We start from the raw sequence: 19,053 nt of genomic DNA, 5'->3' as shown, positions 1-19,053 counted from the left end.
ACTGAAGTCCTCAGGACTGCCCACATGTCCAATCTGTAACCGCCTCAGGGGCTGGCTAAGTCAGGCAGGGGAGGCAGAGGGGTAGCACATTCCAGGAACCAGGCCCAGAATGTGCAAATGGCCTCAGGTGCTACAGAACAAGGTGAGTTCCCGAAGGCGAGGCAGCTAGGACACCAAGGCGGGGAGGATGTGGAAGGAGGTAAGACCAGAGAAGTAGGTGGACCACGTAGAACCTTGCGGGCATGTTGAGAATTTCAGACTTTGTCCTAAGAGTAAAGGGAAGACATCAAAGGGTTTTAAGCAAATGTATGATCTAAGTTTTGTTTTTAAAAGACCAGTCTGGCTGTTGTGTGAGAACTGAATAGGTGGGCAAGAGAGGATTCAAAGACATCAGTTAGGATTGTTACAAGTGACAGTGTAAGAATGATGGCAGCTTGGACATCAGTGATGGTGGAAGAAATGGAAGTAGACTAATTTGAGAGACACTTTAGTGACTTGTAAAATCAGCCAGACTTTGCAAAGGACTGGATGCTACGGGGAAGAAAGGAAACATTGTGACAGAAGACGGTACTTCCGGTTTGAGTAGCTGGGGGAAGGGCAACAACATCCTTCGGATAGGAAACACTGGCAGAGGAAAGACCGGTCACAGTTAGATTCTGGACACACTTAATTTCAACTACCTTTGAGATGTGCACATATGTACACTCGCTGGGCCATGGGACACATGGGATGGGAGACCAGAGCAGAGGTCTGGGCTACAGGTGAGCCTGAGGGGTCCTCCGTATATAAAGTCTTGGGAGTAGATTGGAAGAAAGAGGAGCTTACGACCTAGCCTGGAGGAATTCAAGCAATGAAACTTTAAACAAACTCACACTTTTTAAAAGAAAAGCAGTTCTGAAAAATAACAGAAGTTTTACCGACTTCTTAGGATCCAGAAAGCAGTTAAAGCTGGAAAATCTTGAAAGGGAGAAAGAACCAGGGCAAACCAGATTATGTCGGCGGCGGAACCAGAGGGAGCCTGGGAGCAGCGGATCGGTTTGGGCTGCCACTTTTGCCCACAGGATGAGGCTGTGATTTAGTCTGTGAAGAAATTCTGAGAATAGATGCTAGGATGGGTGTAAGGGCCTCCACAGCACACAAAGTGGGGTAACGAGCAGGACTGGAAGCTGCACCAGGAAGATGATACATCACAGCGTTTTGCTGCCAGAGAAGCCTCTTTCCCAGAGTGCCAGCCGGGCCCGGGGAGTGGCTCCCCGAAAGGTGCCCCACACAGAGACAATCGCAGAGAAGCCGCTTACACAGGACCTGCAAGGGGCAACCCATCAGTGACATGGGCCCGCAAGACTTCAGAGAAGCCCCGAGCACTAGCCAAGTTAACCAATGTGCCCTTCATTCATAAATATGAGTGGACAACCAAGGGTCACTGAGAACTTCAGGAAAACCAGCAGCATGAAAGAGAAGAGCCCAAATGAACAAACAGAATAACTCCATAAAAAATTACATCCTTTGAAGAACAAAAAGAACTCTAGAAACTTCCAATCAATATTCTGAGAAAGAGTGGAAAAATACTGCATCTGAAAGCAAAACAAAACAAAGGTAATATGAAAAAAGAGGAAATGGATAGGAATAAATTATTAGAAATTAAAAACCTGATTGTGAAAAATAATTAGTGAACTAGTTGAAAAATAAAATGGATACAGTTTGATCATGTTTATCTACTCTGCTCTCAATACTTCCTTCCAACACCAAGTGTGTGTGTTTTGTCCCACTCGCCCATTTTCTGACACCAGCCGGGTGTCCTGCAATTCAACTCAATTCGGACACCATGTCCCAGGAGTTAGTGTCAGACCCCGCAGGATAAGGGCTCTGTCCCACAAGACTTCCCCCACTTCAGATGCAATTGCAAGTCCTGACATCCTGTCCTGCTGACCAACCAGCTGTAAATCGAATTCAGTAATTCACTAGAATTGTTCACAGAATCCCGGAAAAACAGTTTACTTATTAGATTACCAGTTTATTATAAAAAGACATAACTCAGGAACAGCCAGATGGCAGAGATGCACAGGGCAAGCTACGAAGGAAGGGACCCTGAGCTTCCACGCCTTCTCTGTGCTCCCTCCCAACAACCCCGTGCCTAACCAATCTGTTAGGTTTTTACGGAGGCTTCATTACTGAGGCATGATTGATATAATCATTGACCATTAGTGATTAATTCAACCTGCTGCCCATCCTCACCCAGGATGTTGGGGGGTGTGGTGCTAAACGTTCCAGCCCTCTAATCACCTAGTGGATTTCCCTGGCAACCAGCCCCCATCCACAGGGGCTTTCCAAAAATCACCTCATTAACTTAACGTCAATGTGGTTCAAGGGGCCTGTTATGAATAACAAAAGATGCTCCTTTCACCTTTATTATTTCAGGAACTAGGGACCGAAAACAAATATTAATGTGTCGTATTGCATTAGGAGCTCTGTGCATGGGAACCTATGAAGAAGACCGAATACGTATTTCTTACTCTATCATTCGGCAGAAGATCAACTGTGTTATTCTGTGCATGACATCACGGATATATCCCTGAACACTGAGTAGTAAGACTAAGAGACAGAAAAGAAAGAGAAGAATTTAGCGATGTAGATCAAGAGGTCTAATATTGACTAATAAAGTTTTAGAAGGAACAAATACAGGGAAGAAAGTTTTAAAATAACAGATAATTTTTCCAATTGGAAGAGAGATACGAGCCTTTTAATTGAATGGGCTCTTCGTGTCCAGAATAAGATAGATTTTAAAAAATATTCACATCTAGGTGCACCCTGGAGAAATTTCGGATAATAATGAGAAAAATTCTAAAGTCATTCAGATGGAAAAATCAAACAAAGAATTAGATGCATCAGTAGAAGCTGCAAGTCAAGAGACTAATGTCTTCAACATCACGAAGGAAAATGATTTTGAACCAGGAATTCAATCAACCAAGTTTGAGGGCAAAGTAAAGACATTTTCCAACATGGAAAAAGTCAGAAATTTTGTTTACAAACATGGATATGTTGTGTGAAAAAAATTTTTTTAAAGATAGTATTTCACCACAATGCAACAAAATCAGTTGAAGAAAGAAGGTAGAATGGCATTCAAGAAACATTAGCTGAATGAGACCCAAAGGGTGAAGGGGAAACCATTCAAAAAGTAAAAAATATAGCAAATTCACTTTCAAAATTTGAGTAGTAAAAGACTATGTTTCATTTATTACCTAGTCAAATATCCCACTCGGGTCTTTGGGGCAGACTGTTCCCATAGTCACAACACTGTGAGTCCTGAGGACTGGTTTTCAGTGTGTGGAAACAATGTATAGAAAATTACGGGAGATTTGTTTTACAGAGTAGCATGAAACTGTGAATCTCAACTTTGTAAAAGTATTTCATTAACTGAAACAGAAATATGTGATAAGGAAAGATGGAAAGAAGTATGTCATTTCCTTATCTTTCATAGGTACCAGTCCAGAGTTGTTGAGCCGAGTCAGAGAGGTTTTACTGAATAATTTAAACTTAGAATGACTACATTTAAGTGAGGAACTAAAAACAGAAACTGTCATTAGTGGTTGCTGCTGAGAAGTGAAGTTGGTCTGTGTGACCGGTGAGAGAAAGCATTGTACTCGCTTAATGCAAGATTCTGTTTTTATTCTTAACCATGTGCATGTCTGACTACTATTCTCTCTGGTGGCTTTTAAGATTTTTCCCTTTATCTTTGATGTCTTACACTACCTCATACTAATGAATATATTCATTTTTATTCCTCTTGCTTGAAGCACTGTATACTTTTTCTTAAGCCCTAAAAACTATCATCTTTTACTCAGTCCCAGACATCTCTTTGCCATTATATCTTTCTATTTTGTCTCTCCTTAGTCTCAATTCTCTCATATTAGAATCATTACTAGAATATATTTAAAATTCTTATTCTTGCTTTTTCCCCGTGTCTCTTAACTTTATACTTGTCTTTATCTCCTTCTGATATAATTTGACTGATTTCCACAGATCTATTCTCCAGTTCCATTATACTCCCTTCAGCTGAGTTTGCTTTAAAACAATGACTATATTTTCTACTTTTAGTATTCATTTGTCTCTTTTTAAAACCAGGCTGATCTTCTTTTATAATCTTCTTATTCTATAGATGCCATTTCTTATTTAAAATCTGTTCATTATTTTTATTATATTAATTTTCAAGTCCCTTTTTAATTGCTTTGCTATCGGTAATTACTCAGGGGCGAGTCTTTCTATTTCTCATGCCCACCAACACTCAGCCAGACGAGTTCCCACAGGTGTTCTGTAACTTTGGTAATTTAGGGCATGAGTTGCCTTCCACAGGTACGCTGCAGCAGCACAGGATTGTGTAAGCATTTCCGTACGTATGTGCTGGGGAATTTATGGATATGATGAGTTCTAAAGCAATTTTTACATTAGTTTCTCTGTTCAGGATTTCCTTACCAAATGGGCAGTACACATTCCAGAACCACACCTTGCAAGAGTGATAGCATTTTCCCCAGTATAATGGTTTAACATGAATCAAATGGTTCTAATAGTAAATATTTCAGAAGAATTTATATCAACAACATGATGGGTTTGTTGTAGCTTTTTTGTTCCCCACAATGTCAGTCTGCCACTTTTCATTACAATTGAGGAAGTAAATAAGGGCAAATAGTTAAATGACTTGTGCTGAGTTCTACTGAAGTAAAGATAGAAGAGAATCTAAAAGCTGAATTTCTTTGTTGTTAAAATGTATTTTAATTTTATGTGGATGGTGACTGATACTGACTCAAAGATAAACCTGTACTTTTTGTTGCTATTCTTAACTTTGGCTTCACGATCCAAGGGCCTGGAAGGCAGCTCCCTGGGCCTGATCCTACCCTGTGTCACACATGGTTAAGCATCTTGGCAGTGTTAACTCTTTCATGCACAATTAGCAGATTAAAGTGGTAATTTTTGCATGTTACTGCTAGTAGAGACACTGACACAGGCAGATCTTCCTTTGTCAATAATTTACTTTTGTCTCCCTTTCTTTTACGTCATGCAATCTGCTAACAAGCACCTAAAGCTTGTTGGAGGTAGAAGAGGGTAAAGGGGGGATAAGTGGTGATGGAAGGAGGCTTGACTTTGGTCTGAGAACACACAGTACAATATGCAGATGATGTATGATAGAATTGTCCACTTGAAATCTACATAATGCTATTAACCAATGTCACCCCAATAAATTCAATTGAAATTTTTAAAAAACCAACTACCTAAAGCTTCTTCAAGACTACTGCTACATCTTTAGGTTTTTTTTTTTCTTCTCATGGGACTAGCAAAGCATGTGCCCCGTGCACGTACACCGGCACTCTTATTATAAACATGTGCAGATTTGGCAATTTATTAATAACTTTCTTTCTTCCTACAATTCAATTCAATCTTTCTGGACATATTTGTGTGAACTTTTCAGGAGTGTACTTCCTTTCCATGTTTTTATAGAGAGGGTACACAAAGTAGATAATTCTCACTCATTTATCTCATTTAAAGGAAATTGTAAGGATTGTTTTGTGCTCTGTTTGCAGAACAGTGTGTACTGAACACCAACACAAAGCAGAAGAGCCTTCAGCTGAAGGTACAGTATACTGTTGACACTGAAGGAGCGCCTGTGTGGAACAGAAACGCTGACAGCTCAAATGGATCCCGTGGAACTGAGAAATGTCAACATGGGGCCCGATGACGAGAGCAGCAGCGGAGAAAGTGCCCAAGACAGCTATACCGGGGTGGGCAACCTAGAAAAGGCAGTGATGAGCAGGTATGAGGTTCCAAGTGACGGGCTCCATGGAGAAAGTAGACGGGTTTATGGACAGGAAGAATATGGGGCTTGTCAGGAAGAACTGGGCTGATTTGAGACATGACAATGACATTGATGTTAAACACACCAACGGCCTAACCCTGAAGTATACCTATTACACCATTGTTATATACTAATCCTTTGTATGACTAATTTACAACTGAAGTTACAGTGTTCCTATCCTTGTTAAATACAATAACTTAAATTACATTAGGTTATCACTGCTTTTTCCCATTGGATCTTTGTATGTTAGATTCCTCTCCCTCTGACTACTCTTTAAAATTTGCTCCATCTTGAGTTCTGTAGGGATTCTTTTCTCACTGAGAGTGTCCTATCAGCAAGCTCATTCATAGCTTTCACGGTTTCACCCACTAGGTATAGACCATATACATATAGGGAAAGGCCACTGGGAGGAAGCACTATTCTTCTCTCAGGAGCCAGTGCAGTAAATTTTAGGGCTGTAGGATGAGAAAGGCCCTAGAGGTCTAAATCGTGGCATTTTCTGGAGCAGGAGAACAATGTGGTAAAACACAGGGCTTTGGAATCTACAAAGCAGTTGCCCAACGTGAAGCAGATGTTTATCTTCTTTGAGCTTCATTGGAAAGTGAGGAATGGCAAACCAGCACCTACTTTTCTGAGACTAAAATGAGTGCCTAGAATATAGATGGTACCCAGTAAACTTCTGTTCCTTCTCCTCTGCTTCATCACCCTTAGTAAATCGACCGAAACCAGAGAGCTCTTTTGTTTCTGAGAAGGATGCACACAGACACGAGCTCTGCAGAGGTGGCCAAGCTGAAGGAGACACTGTCCCAAGAAGAGTCCTATCGAGCCATTCCACTTGGTCCTCTGAAAGCTGTAATGGAAAGAGCAAGGATGCTTTTGTTAAGGCTCATCCAACAGGCTCTGGACTGCTCACAGGGCCCTACCTTCTCACCTCTGACTCAGGCATGGGCCTTCATTTCCCAACCGAACAATCACCTTAAAATGAGCTTTGTTTCTGTTTGCTTTGCATCGAGCCCTTACATGTACATTTTTGAGACATTCAACATAATGCATGTATTTGGAATCATTATACTTGTGTTTTTGATACATGCTGGATTCATATTCAAAACATTCAAGACACTGGGGACATTTCTCATTTATTTTATACAGTCTTGGCATGTCTTATGAGTACAACTCATCCCATGCCAAAATAAGAGCATGTAAATGCCTTGAAAAAGAAAGTCTAATTACTTCCATATTCTAAATTTTAAAAGCTACTTACGGACTAAAGGATTCTAGTTTATTGATTAAGGTAAAAAGTAGAATGCCGGATATTTCAGAGTTGAACTCATTTTTGTTTTTATCCTTAGGCCCTTTTAGGCTCCATTTCATCTTGTCTCAGATTCCAATTCTGAATATTACACACCAGTCTCCACATAGCAAGTACATCAACTGCAGACTCAGCCAAAGTGAGGGAGTGCCGAGGTGCAAGGAGGCAGCATCTGAAGGCATGATGCTCCCCATGAGAAGGAGGAGGAGAATGCCAGGAAATGCTCCTAACCTGGATGTGCACTTGAGGTTCTTGAAAACCCACACCTTAGGTTCTCAAGTGCATATAAAACTTTGAGATTTTGTCTGCTTGTTCTATCAACACCTGATCATTGTTCTCCATTTTCAAAAAGAAACCTCATTGTGTCTTCCTCACAAGATTATTTTCAGGATTCATTCCAATTATTAACTATAATTTGCACAGATCTCCCATGATAATCACTTTTCTGTTTCTAAAGGTTATTTTAATAAAATATTCTCCAATTATTTTATCTTACTATGTCATGGAAGAAATGTCCCCCAAATTGAAACCTATCTAATTATAAAGCACTTTTCTAATTAAAATGATCCTTGTTATATAAACCATGTCTCTTGACGACAAGGCTATGTATTACATTATACAAGAATAACATGATAACCAAAAGCCTAGCACGATGGCAAATACTGATCGTTTTCAACCATACCCATTCTGTCCTTCTACTTTATTTTTTATTTTTATTTTTATCTTTATCTTTATTGTATTTTTTTCACCATCTAGTCCCCTTATACCCTCCCCCTGCCAGCAATCACCACACTGTTGTCCATGTCCATGAGTCCTTTTTCCTTTTTGCTCGATCCCTCCACCCCCAACCTTCCCCACTGCCCTCAGCTGTCATCCTGCTTTCCATTTATGAGTCTGTCCCCATTTTCCTTGTTACTTCAGTTCATTAGATTCACATATGACTGAAATCATGGTATTTGTGTATCTCTGACTGGCTTATTTCACTTAGCACAATGTTCTCCAGGTCCATCCACACCATCACACAGGGTAAAATTTTATTCTTTTTTACACCTGAGTAGAATTCCATTGTGTAAATGTCCCATAGTTGTTTTATCCACTCATCTATTGATGGGCACTTGGGCTGCTTCCATATCTTGGTGATCATAAAAAACCCTGAAATGAATTTAGGGGTTCATTTGAATTAGTTCTTATGTTCTTTTGCATTAGTGTTTGGGTTTCCTTCAGACATAGTCTCAGAAGTGGGAAGCTGGGTCAAAAGGAAGATCCATTTTTAATTTTTTGAGTTATCTCCATACTGCTTCCCACAGTGACTACATGAATCTGCATTCCCACCAATAGTGCAAAAGTGTTCCCTTTTCAACTACGAAGCATGCATGGTTGGGCATTCCGTATTGCAGACAGGAAGCCTGTGAGATATTTTTCAGTGTCAAAACGCAACAGAGGCAGCCGGACTCATTGGTTGAGCCCTCTGGAAATGTGGCTGAGACAAGATTCATACACTCTGAGCCCCCTGGCATGTGAGCACAGGAGCCGACCAGGACAGTGAGGGGTGCGCAGCCTCCAGCCTGTGCCCAAGTAGACCACCATCACAATGTTCCACCAGGAGTGGTGTGTTAATGCCCTGCTTCCCTCTCAACTCTCCTGCTAATTCATTGGCCTTCTTCGGTGTTTTTCTTAGTTACATCCATTGCCTAATAATCCAAGCATATTTTCAGAGTAACTAATATACACAAACTCACATAGTGAAAACAACCAAACACAACACTGAGCTACCATTGAACTACCTCCCTGCAAGGGCTATATGACAGGTGTAGCCAACAGGGGGGAAAATATTGACTGAGTGCTCAACTTGGAGTCTGGGGAGGGGGTTAGGCCTGCCACTTCACTTATTTGAGCCACAGTCACTTCATCCTTAGAGTAGGGGTGCAAAAGAACCCTCTCATAGGGGTATTTGAGCATCAAATGAGATGAGGACTAGAGTGCCTAGGCATTAATAAATATTTATTGAATTAATTATCTGATTATGTTGTGCTAGTAGTTGAGAAACACCTAGTACAACTCTTCATCCTTCCTTGGGAAGGGCTGTAGGTGGGAACAAAATTAACTCTAATTATTCTCTTTCTTGCAGCTAATGTTGGGGGAAGAAATGTGGTTTTAAAAAGTCCAGCTAAAACTAACATTTTCTTCCATCACAACTTCCTCCCTCACTCTCATAACTGGAGCTCAGTCACTGGTCTTGAAGGAACACTCGAAAAGAGAAAAAAGAGTTCTTGGTGTCTTGTTTTTGCTCCCCCAGTCGGTTACTGAGCTTACCCGAAACATAAATATAATTCAGAGCATTGACTTTAATGTGTTTACTTTCTTATTTTCTTTTTTATATGTATGTTCAGTCAGTTTGCTAACGGAGATGATGAAAGTCAGGAATTCCTAACAAATGGATTTTTGGGGAAAAAGAAGCTGACAGATTATGATGATGAACATGTAAGTGAACCTCTGCTTTCAGGCCATAAACAGGACTTGAGGAAAACAGGTCTCTTCGGGAAAACAGTGTGACTGAAATTTTCCAAGCCTTGATCAGCACATTCTCTGTTTATTCAGGCCCTTACTGAAATAAGGGCTTGTTTTTCCTGTTCGCCATATGGCTACATAAATCATTTATGAAATTTATTTGTTTTTTGGAAAAATCATTCTAACCCCAATGTAATTGGCAGTCATACATGCTTTCCCTTCTTTATGTTACTCAACCTATATTTCCTATTTTCACTGAGACCCTTACTAAGGCTCAGCACAGCATGCCATTGAAAACTGCGTGGATCTGATTGAAGTTGAGTAAATAAAAAGCTTTCATTCACTGTGATTTTATCTTAGTCTTATATCTTAGACACTCATCTTCAGTAAAGATTATGTGAAAACAAGAATAATCCAAAAGTGGTTCATCCTTGGGAAAATATTTGCTTACAGTGCATCTCTTTTTCTTTAAGCATCCTGGAACCACCTCATTTGGAATGTCCTCATTTAACCTGAGTAATGCCATCATGGGCAGTGGGATCCTGGGCCTGTCCTACGCCATGGCCAACACAGGGATCATACTTTTTATGTAAGTGAACGGGCATATTTGCATTAGGTTTGAACCCGGTGTTCTTTTAATGAACAAACTGTAGTTTGATCTTTGTGAACAGAAATAATCTGAGGAATTATTAGCATATCCCTCTTGCTTTTAGATAAAACAGCAACTTGAAGAATACGCAGAGCAGTTGAATCACAGTATTTGTTCAACCCACCATTCCTAACCTAGCGGCAGAAACTTTATGTGCTCAACCAAGCAAAGCTCCCCAACCCCAGTCTATAGGATCATTTCAAAAAGTAATTCATTATTTAGTGGATGCTTACAATGATTTGGTGTTTAATAGTCAAAAAATTCTTCTCAGAAGCATGTCAGACTTTGTAACACTCGTAGGGAGAAAGTCCGCACCAAGCCAGGGCCCTGCAAGCTCTGGTTCCACATCCCACCTCAGCCCTATGTCTCTGCACCAGATATGCTGGGCACACTAACCTTCTCTCCATCCCGTGAAGATGCCATGTTTTCTCTCACCGCAGGGCCTTTGCACATGCTCTTAGAACCCTCTCCTCTTCATTTTTATGTAGTTAACTCCTGATCTATGAGCTCAGCCTCATCTCTGGGCTGGCTTTCCTGACCTCCGTGACTGGGACAAACTACCTTATTATAATACACTTACTCACATGTTTTAACATTTGGGTGCCGTTGTATGACTCATTTGATTGATGTCTATGTCCCTTGTTACACTATAATCTCCAGACAGTTGAGCTTATGTCTGTTTTTATTTACCACGTGTCTATATCCCCAAGACCGAGTACAAGCTTAGAACAGGGAATATTTGTAGAATGGCCCAAGTTCATTCCTAAACCTAGGTACTTTAATCAAACATGGTAAATGCTGCCTAAGATTAGTAAAGCCACATAGCTGCCCTGGAGGGTGGATCCCGCCTTGTCCGTGACAGACGGCCACAGATGTCTGTGTGCATTACGTACTGCCTGGCATTTTCCAAGACACGGTTGGCAGCACTGGAATTCTCCACTGGAATAAAGTCTAATGTTAGTCAGGCATCTGTGTGGAGGCAGATCGCAACCTCCAGTGCGATGCTAGAGCATTAGATAACTGTCTAAGAATGCAGCATTTGTATTACCCATACATGCCATTTACGTTCTGAGCACCACCTATGATTAGACGATCACACAGCCACTTGAGGGCTAAGAATCAGGCAGCACTATAAATATTTATATTGTGCTAGTGCTTTCATTGACGTGTTTTAGTTCTAATACTTTTTAGCTGAGTGGGTTTTTATGTTCAAAATCAACTTTACTTTTATAAGCCATGTTTGAAATAAACTCATTGTTTTCTACTTGCTGAATCTTAATGACTATAGATGTATTCATGTATGTAGTTATATATATTTTTTCTCATTAATTACACATACTATTAAAATAACTAGGATGTTAGCATAGATCACTGATGAAAAGGAAAAGGAAATGCTCCCCCCCTCAACACTAGAGCCACAGACCATTCTCATGGAGAATATTCTACTTCTAAAACCGAGAACCTCATTTCAGGCTTACAAACATGGAGCAGATTAATTTGGCCAGAGAAATTAAATTTCTAGACATTGTGGGTATGTTTTGGGTGTCTGAGCAGCACAGACTGGATGCAGGTCTCTGTCCTAATTCACAGCAAGTAACACAGGATTGCATTGGTTGTACCCTTAGTATTTTCTGCCAAAGCAACCTTGTGTTTAGAATACAGGGAATGTTCAGTATTTTTCCAAGGAACAAAATTATGTAATCTGAATTACATAATTCTTTAAAAACAGACAAGTTCATAAGGAATACAGAAAAATATATGAATAAGTCATTGATTATTTAGTTCTGGTACAGCATAGTAGGGTAGTTGTAAAATTAATAACTCATGGTCCAAATGTACAGTTGCAACACTGAGTTCAGCAGGAATTACCAAAGAATGTGATCAGTTGTGGGGAAATGTTTAGTGTGCTCTTATAATGTGAAAACAGACAAAGAATACAGTTTCTTCTAAGGTCAGGTAAAGCTTACTATTGCTCCTCTATTATTATGTAACTGCCTCTATTCATTTATATTTGCTCTCCAGTTCTTGGTCACTATCTACATAAAGAGATCATACATGCATGATCTCAGGACGTGCGAAGGGTCCTGAGATGACGTTTTCTGAATCTAGAAAAGCAATATCCCTCTACCCCATACTTACCTTTCTCTGTTTCTCTCTTACACAGGCAATTGCTTGGCCCTCTGGGTCTCGCACTTGACCTCTAAGTGCCGGGTCGGTAGTGATGGAGCTCAGACTCTGCATGCTTTGGCTTCTCTGTTTTTAGATTTTGATTAAGGTTTAGTCAGACTCTTGAACGGCCCTCCAATTATAACTGTTGGTGCAACTATCCTGCAAATATGATGCACATAGAGCCATGGGCTGAGTCAGTAGATGTGGTATTTGCTAGTTTTGCTATACATTTAGCATCTAAGTTAAGTTATAAACTAGATTTTACTACTGGGTAACATTAAAAAGAGATGTGTTAGGAATTTCAGGCAGTCGGTTTGGGTACACAAATAGCAAATTCCAGTTCTCTGACATTAAAGAGTATGTGTGGAGCTCTGAAAAGAGTGCCTCAGCTTACCCCCAATCCACATACTTTCGAATGTCCATGATTAAAAAGACCAACGGGAGAATTTATTATACTATCTGTTACTGTATCTTATTTATTTTCTACTCTCTATTTCCTTCACAGCATCTTGCTGCTGGCTGTGGCAATATTATCGCTCTATTCAGTTCACCTCTTATTAAAGACTTCGAAGGAAGGAGGTATGCTGCCCGTTCTTCAAGTCTGAAATGTTGTTTTGAGTCTCACTAAAGGGTCTGTCAGTCTGTCGCTCCACAATTATAGGATGATGTGGGTCAATTCCACATTTCTGTTTCTTCTGACCCCCACGGTGTGGTTTCTCCAGGTTCTTAGTTATTTGAGCCACTGAGAGGAATACAAGTCAGCTGGCTCAAGTAGAAGCCAACTTAATAAAGAGGTTTGGGGGTGAATAATGCAAATACGAGTTTCGGTCTGCTGCGTGGAGCGCATGAGTGAAGCCACTGCTTCTTACTGAGCATATCTGAACATATTTTGAAGTAGTTTTTGAGACTGTGCTCTTTGAGTTTATAATTTCTACATGGTGCTTATTCACATGTGGGATGCTGGTGAAGAATTATATTACAAAAATATTTTAGTCATTGAAACACTCTTTTTTAACAAGGTTATTTTATCTTTGGTTGTAGGGTCTTTAATCTATGAAAAATTAGGGGAAAAGGCATTTGGATGGCCTGGGAAAATTGGAGCTTTTGTTTCCATCACAACGCAGAACATTGGAGGTAAGGGGGCGATACAGCTCTCAACAGGCTACTCCAACTTTCTAAAGAATGTTGATATGTAAGAAAACTCTTGCAGCAATAGACAGCACTTTTAAATACAGAAAAATAGTTGCTTTGTAGCTTTTAAATTAAAAAAATAAATAAATAAAATAGACTCCCTGTTCCTCTTTAATTAAAAATAGCAATATGTAAGAATGAAATACTTTATAAAACCCTACCCATTGAATTCTAGAATTAAAATCTAGAGTGAAAAAGCTTCCTTGAAGTCTGGGTGTCAGCCTAAATGACGCCCCCTCTCTAACCCTGAACGTCCAATCAAACACCAAGCAGCTCCTTTTCATTCTATCACTTAAGCTCTTCAGTCTTTCCTCTCACTCTGTTCTCACCACCGTAGTGGCCACCTGAGTTTGAGCTTCTCCTGCTCCCGTCTTTAACTCATTCTGCAGATTAACTTTCTCAAATTCAAATCTACTTTTGCTTCTCCTCTGCATAAGATTCTCCCTCTGCCTACCTTTCTGATACCTTTCTTATCCACCCCCATATCTATCTACCTATTAATATCTGTCTGTTTCTCTATCTACCCCGTGTGTGTCCTGTGTCACACCATAACACACTATCTTCAGTTCCCCTGTTCCGGTAGCCCTCTATCCTAACACACACAAACACACAATGACACAGGTTCATTGTCTTCCTTGCTCTCTTCCCAGGATCTGGCATTTCTCTAGGCTTTTAGGATCTGGGGTTACCTAGTTCCTCTGGGTTCCTTCAGCCCTCTTTGGAGGCTTCTTGTCTGTCACTATTTTTAAAAGGTATCTAAAAACCCTTGCATAGGTAACAGAATTGCGGATTGGTTTGATGCATTGTGGATTCTGAATTTGAGTCTGTGTCTGTCACCATCTGTGACCTTGGGAAAACCACTTTACCCCTCCGAGTCTAATTCTCCATCTATGAAAATGAGAGCAATATTCCACCCTGACAAGGTCATTGTAAGGATGAATTAAGACAACATAAGGCACATAATAGGGGTTCAGTACAAGCTTCCTTCCCACCTGGTTCTCAATTCAATATCCATGGGTCTGGAGCCCTTCTGATTATTTTTTAAATGAGCATTATTATAGTTTTGAGACAAATAAATGCTAACTATGAAAACTAAAACATTGCATAAAATATAAATGACAGGGAAACATTAATGTAAGTCACCCTTAGAGATAACAACCCCAGGTTTTTCTCTATGCCAAAGTTAACAAATATATTGTTTCTGTTAAAACTGGATCTTTTTATAATACTAGTTTTCAGTCTGCTTTTTTAATTTAACAATATGCCTCAAATATACTCATATATTATTCTTTTTAATGACTTTTGAGTTTGCCATTGTGTAAATGCAGCGTAATTAGTTTACTAAACCCTTTATTGACAAACAGTTGGGTGGTTTCCAGTTTTTCACAATAACGAACAACGCGGCAGTAAATAAATTTGCACAGAGATCTTGAAAATAGGAAACCTTTTTGATAAACAAAATCTCACTGGAGCCACCTAGGATTTCAGGACCCAGCAATTCGTTATAACCTGTGTCTAACTGTACCTGCTCCTGGTCATGGATCATGTTAAGCAGAGCCAGGATAGTAGTTAAGCAGATAAAATCCAAAGATATATTGGTTTGTATTTGTTTCTTCGCATATTTGTATATATTAGGACTACAGTCTTGGGCAGAATTTGGCAATAATGCCAGGATTGCTGCATTCATTTTACTGGTTTGGGGTCATAAGCCTTTCAGTGCACCCTCCTCCCCTCCTCCCCCCCCCACCCCCGCTACCTTCCTGTCCTCCACCAAATAGACTGCTCTACGTTTGGTTCAAATTTTCAGCCTTATCAAGATTTAAAGCACCAAGGGTTTCATAGGATCACCTCATAGTTGATCTATTTTACTTGTTCAGACAACTGAAATAACCATGCACACATTTAGCCCCGAATCCAACAAGCCGGGCGACAGTAGCGTGGCCTGTTGCTCAAAGTACAGCTGCTCTTGTATTTCCAAATCATGGAATGAGCTGCGAAGTGGTCTCTGGAGCAAGCCATACGCATGAAGGGGAGTGTGGCTTTCGGGGAGTAAGGTCCAATTTTATATTGTCCCTGACAATGCTCTCCCTTTGGTTACTCTGTATGGTCAGTGGTTATTTTGCCCGAATGGAAATCACTTGTATTTCTGTATTTAGCAACTCCACATGTAGAATGTTCAATTTTCTCAGTCCCTTGAAAATTAACATTTACCATGGATGTTTCAACACTGGCAGAATAATGTTGACATTACCCAGACAGGTCTGGATCATTCTGAATTTTTAAAGACCAAACACATTAACAGTGGTAACATCACTGAAAGTCAGCAATAATAGCTGTCTAAAATTGCATGGTACCTCGCAGAGCCAGTTAATCAGAAATATCTCCTGTTTACGCTCTGTAAGATTTAGCTGTAGCCAAGGTCTTCGTAAAGATTAACCAAATAATGTTTGCAGAAGATACGTCAGTTATTGTAAGAATCATCCCACTTCCCAATCAAGAAGAAGCCACTGGCCCAAGACCAGGAAACATATTTTGCACGTGGACTGTCATTTTCATGCTATGTGATCTTGGACATGTCGTGTAAGCTTTCTATCCTCAGCTGTGGAATGAAGATAACATATATCTTGCTGTCCAAATGGAGTAATGTGCAGAACTGAACAATGTGGGGAATTATTATCACCATTATTACTTTGTTTGAGGTTAAGGAAATAGCTTAATATTCAGTAATATTTTAATGATTCAATCTACAACTAACTGAGTGTTTGCATTAAAACGTCTGATCGCAAAGACTTGCCAGGATGCCGCATACAGTTAACGCTACCAATGTAAAACTTGTCCGTTTATTTTTAATTGAGTCTTTTGACTGTGTGTCAAATACCAAATCAGGATTAACTTCCTTGAGTGGATGGACTTGAGAAAGAGATGTTGCAGAAATCCCCACAATTGCTGACAAAACTGTCTATTGAGCATTATATATATATATATATATATATATATATATATATATATATATATATACACTGTTTCCAGGGTTTGGGTTTACAGATTTCATCAGGTTTTCAGAAGAGAACATGATCACACATGTATCACTTACCTAGATGCTCAAAGGTTTCCATTTTGTATAATCTCTTACACGGCCAAAGGAAACCGGGATGTAGGGGAGGAAAAACCTCACTGAGAAAGCGGGGAGGAGCTATCCTCTCCTGTACGCTCACCAGCCCCATGTGACTCCAGTTTAGATAATCGTGGCCCCAGACTTTGCTGGCCCCTCGGGGAGGATAGAGAGACCCAGACTGGCACCCAGCTGGGGACAGCCCGAGTGACACGGAGTCAGCCCTGCTTCACCCTGCCATTCTGGCCTCCCTCCTGGCCCATGCCTTTTGTTGCCAGTCCCCTCCTCAGATTGTACAGACACTGAAACAGGCACACTCAGTACAGTCCGTGATGACTTAGAACTAGTGAGGGGGAAACATGCCAGGGGCAGCTTCTCTGAAAACCTCAGAGCAGAATTGAACAGAACCATCATTGATATCGTTAGTGAAGTTCCATGCTCAAGAGCCAGAGGGCCAAAGAACTTGGAAACAGCACAAAATACACAGTGGGTGAGTTTTCATGCAGTTTGGTGGAGTAAATGCTCATCTTACTGGAAGAATACACATCCCAAGTGCAAGGGTTTCTCACAATTCACCTGTGACTTCAGTGCGTGCACCCTACTGAGTTGTCATGCTTTTCATTTCAGCAATGTCAAGCTACCTCTTCATCATTAAATATGAACTACCTGAAGTGATCAGAGCATTCATGGGACTTGAAGAAAATACTGGGTATGTCTTAGATTCTTTCTGTAAAGTCCAGTGACTCATTCTAGCTGGTCTTTTCCAATCCCAACATTCTGGTTGGTCTTTCTTTTCCAGAGAATGGTACCTCAATGGCAACTACCTCATCATATTTGTGTCTGTTGGAATCATTCTTCCACTTTCTCTTCTTAAAAATTTAGGTAAAGTCAGTTTTAAGTTTTGTTTTTATTTTACATTGTAATAGCAAGCTGACTGTAGATGCCATATTAACCTTCCAGAATTTCTCTGCTAACTCCCAGGTTACCTTGGCTATACCAGTGGATTTTCTCTTAGCTGCATGGTGTTTTTTGTCAGTGTGGTAAGTGATTTATTGACATGATTCTTGTAGCTTGGGGAGTATGAGACGCATTTAGTGCCTGAATTAGTGTTTTCTTTTTTGTTCAAGCAACTCACTAGCATGAGAGAGTTCTTGTGTCACAAGCAATTTTTTTATATTCTAATTTGGAAAGAGAAAAGAACAGTCACGATTTAAAAACAGTTAAGTTATTTTAAGACTATTGGTCTTACTATTGTAAGACCAATACTGTCTAGGACTTAGTATTAGCAAGACCATTGCTAATAGTATGTTTTAGGCTCACAATATATATCTGGACAAAAAGAACACTTCAAGCAGGAACATGACAATAAGCCAGCATTTAGCGAGGTGAAGAAAGAAGATACGAGTCCCAGAAGAGAAAAGGCTACAGAATCAGCCATATCCGCACGAATCAGCCATCTTCTCTTACACATTCTTCCCATGAAGAGAGGGCACCCACAGTGGGACTAAGACAGAAATCTCTTCTCACCTCCCCCCAATCCCCGCCAAAAGAGAATTTCTCATCATATCACAGCTGCCAAATTTTACACAGCATTTCTCCAAAGAGAATAAGGAGGAGAGGAGAATTTTTAACGACCTGTATTATTGTTAGTTTGAAGACATAAAAGATGTGAAATACAGCAAAGAAATGATGGTCTTTCTTGTGGAAGAGTGTGCCTCAGGCTTAGGATGACTCATGCAAGATACTGTTCTGTCGACTCAAAGAGGAGGGCTGCCAAACACAGTTCCAACTCTCCTCGAGACAGAGGCTAGAGGGGGTCTCCACTGTCCATTAGTCTAAGTGGACCCCTAGGCAGAGGCTCCCCACCATCATCCTTAGTCATCATCCTCCGAGGCACACATATGGATTTTCATTTCATTGTTTGCCTCAAAAGGCTAATTTTTTTTAATGGCTGTGTCTAGGTGATTTATAAGAAATTTCAAATACCCTGCCCTCTGCCCATTCTGGACCACGCTGTTGGAAATCTGACATTCAACAATACACTTCCAATGCACATGACCATGTTTCCCAACAACTCGGAGAGTAGTGGTGTGAACTTCATGATGGATCACACCCACCAGAACCCTACAGGGCTAGATGACCACCAGGCCAAGAGCTCTCTTCATGGCAGTGGAGTAGAGTATGAAGCGCATGGTGACAAGTGTCAGCCCAAATACTTTGTTTTCAACTCCCGGGTAAGTGTGAGGCCTTGGCCTCTAATGAGCCCAGCA

General features: G+C 40.4%; 1 protein-coding gene across 4 annotated transcripts in view; it reads left to right on the top strand.

Moving 5' to 3' along the window:
* The window catches only part of SLC38A4 (solute carrier family 38 member 4), a 68,310-nt gene that overhangs the window by 32,903 nt on the left and 16,354 nt on the right, over window positions 1-19,053 (top strand). For all 4 annotated transcript variants that reach the window (XM_037061101.1, XM_037061100.1, XM_037061098.1 and 1 more), the window contains 9 exons: window positions 5,574-5,803; window positions 9,545-9,635; window positions 10,136-10,251; window positions 12,986-13,059; window positions 13,522-13,614; window positions 17,411-17,492; window positions 17,583-17,665; window positions 17,765-17,823; window positions 18,745-19,017. In XM_037061101.1, coding sequence (XP_036916996.1) covers window positions 5,685-5,803; window positions 9,545-9,635; window positions 10,136-10,251; window positions 12,986-13,059; window positions 13,522-13,614; window positions 17,411-17,492; window positions 17,583-17,665; window positions 17,765-17,823; window positions 18,745-19,017 — 990 coding nt within the window. In that variant the 5' untranslated portion in view covers window positions 5,574-5,684. The remainder of the gene's footprint in view (window positions 1-5,573; window positions 5,804-9,544; window positions 9,636-10,135; window positions 10,252-12,985; window positions 13,060-13,521; window positions 13,615-17,410; window positions 17,493-17,582; window positions 17,666-17,764; window positions 17,824-18,744; window positions 19,018-19,053) is intronic.

The sequence above is a fragment of the Sturnira hondurensis genome, unplaced genomic scaffold, assembly GCF_014824575.4.
Source record: "Sturnira hondurensis isolate 20B ecotype Veracruz unplaced genomic scaffold, ASM1482457v3 Scaffold0013190, whole genome shotgun sequence".
NCBI classification, from domain to species: domain Eukaryota; kingdom Metazoa; phylum Chordata; class Mammalia; order Chiroptera; family Phyllostomidae; genus Sturnira; species Sturnira hondurensis.
The sequence above is the reverse complement of the archived record's forward strand: the minus strand, read 5'-3'. Positions and strand labels throughout refer to the sequence as shown.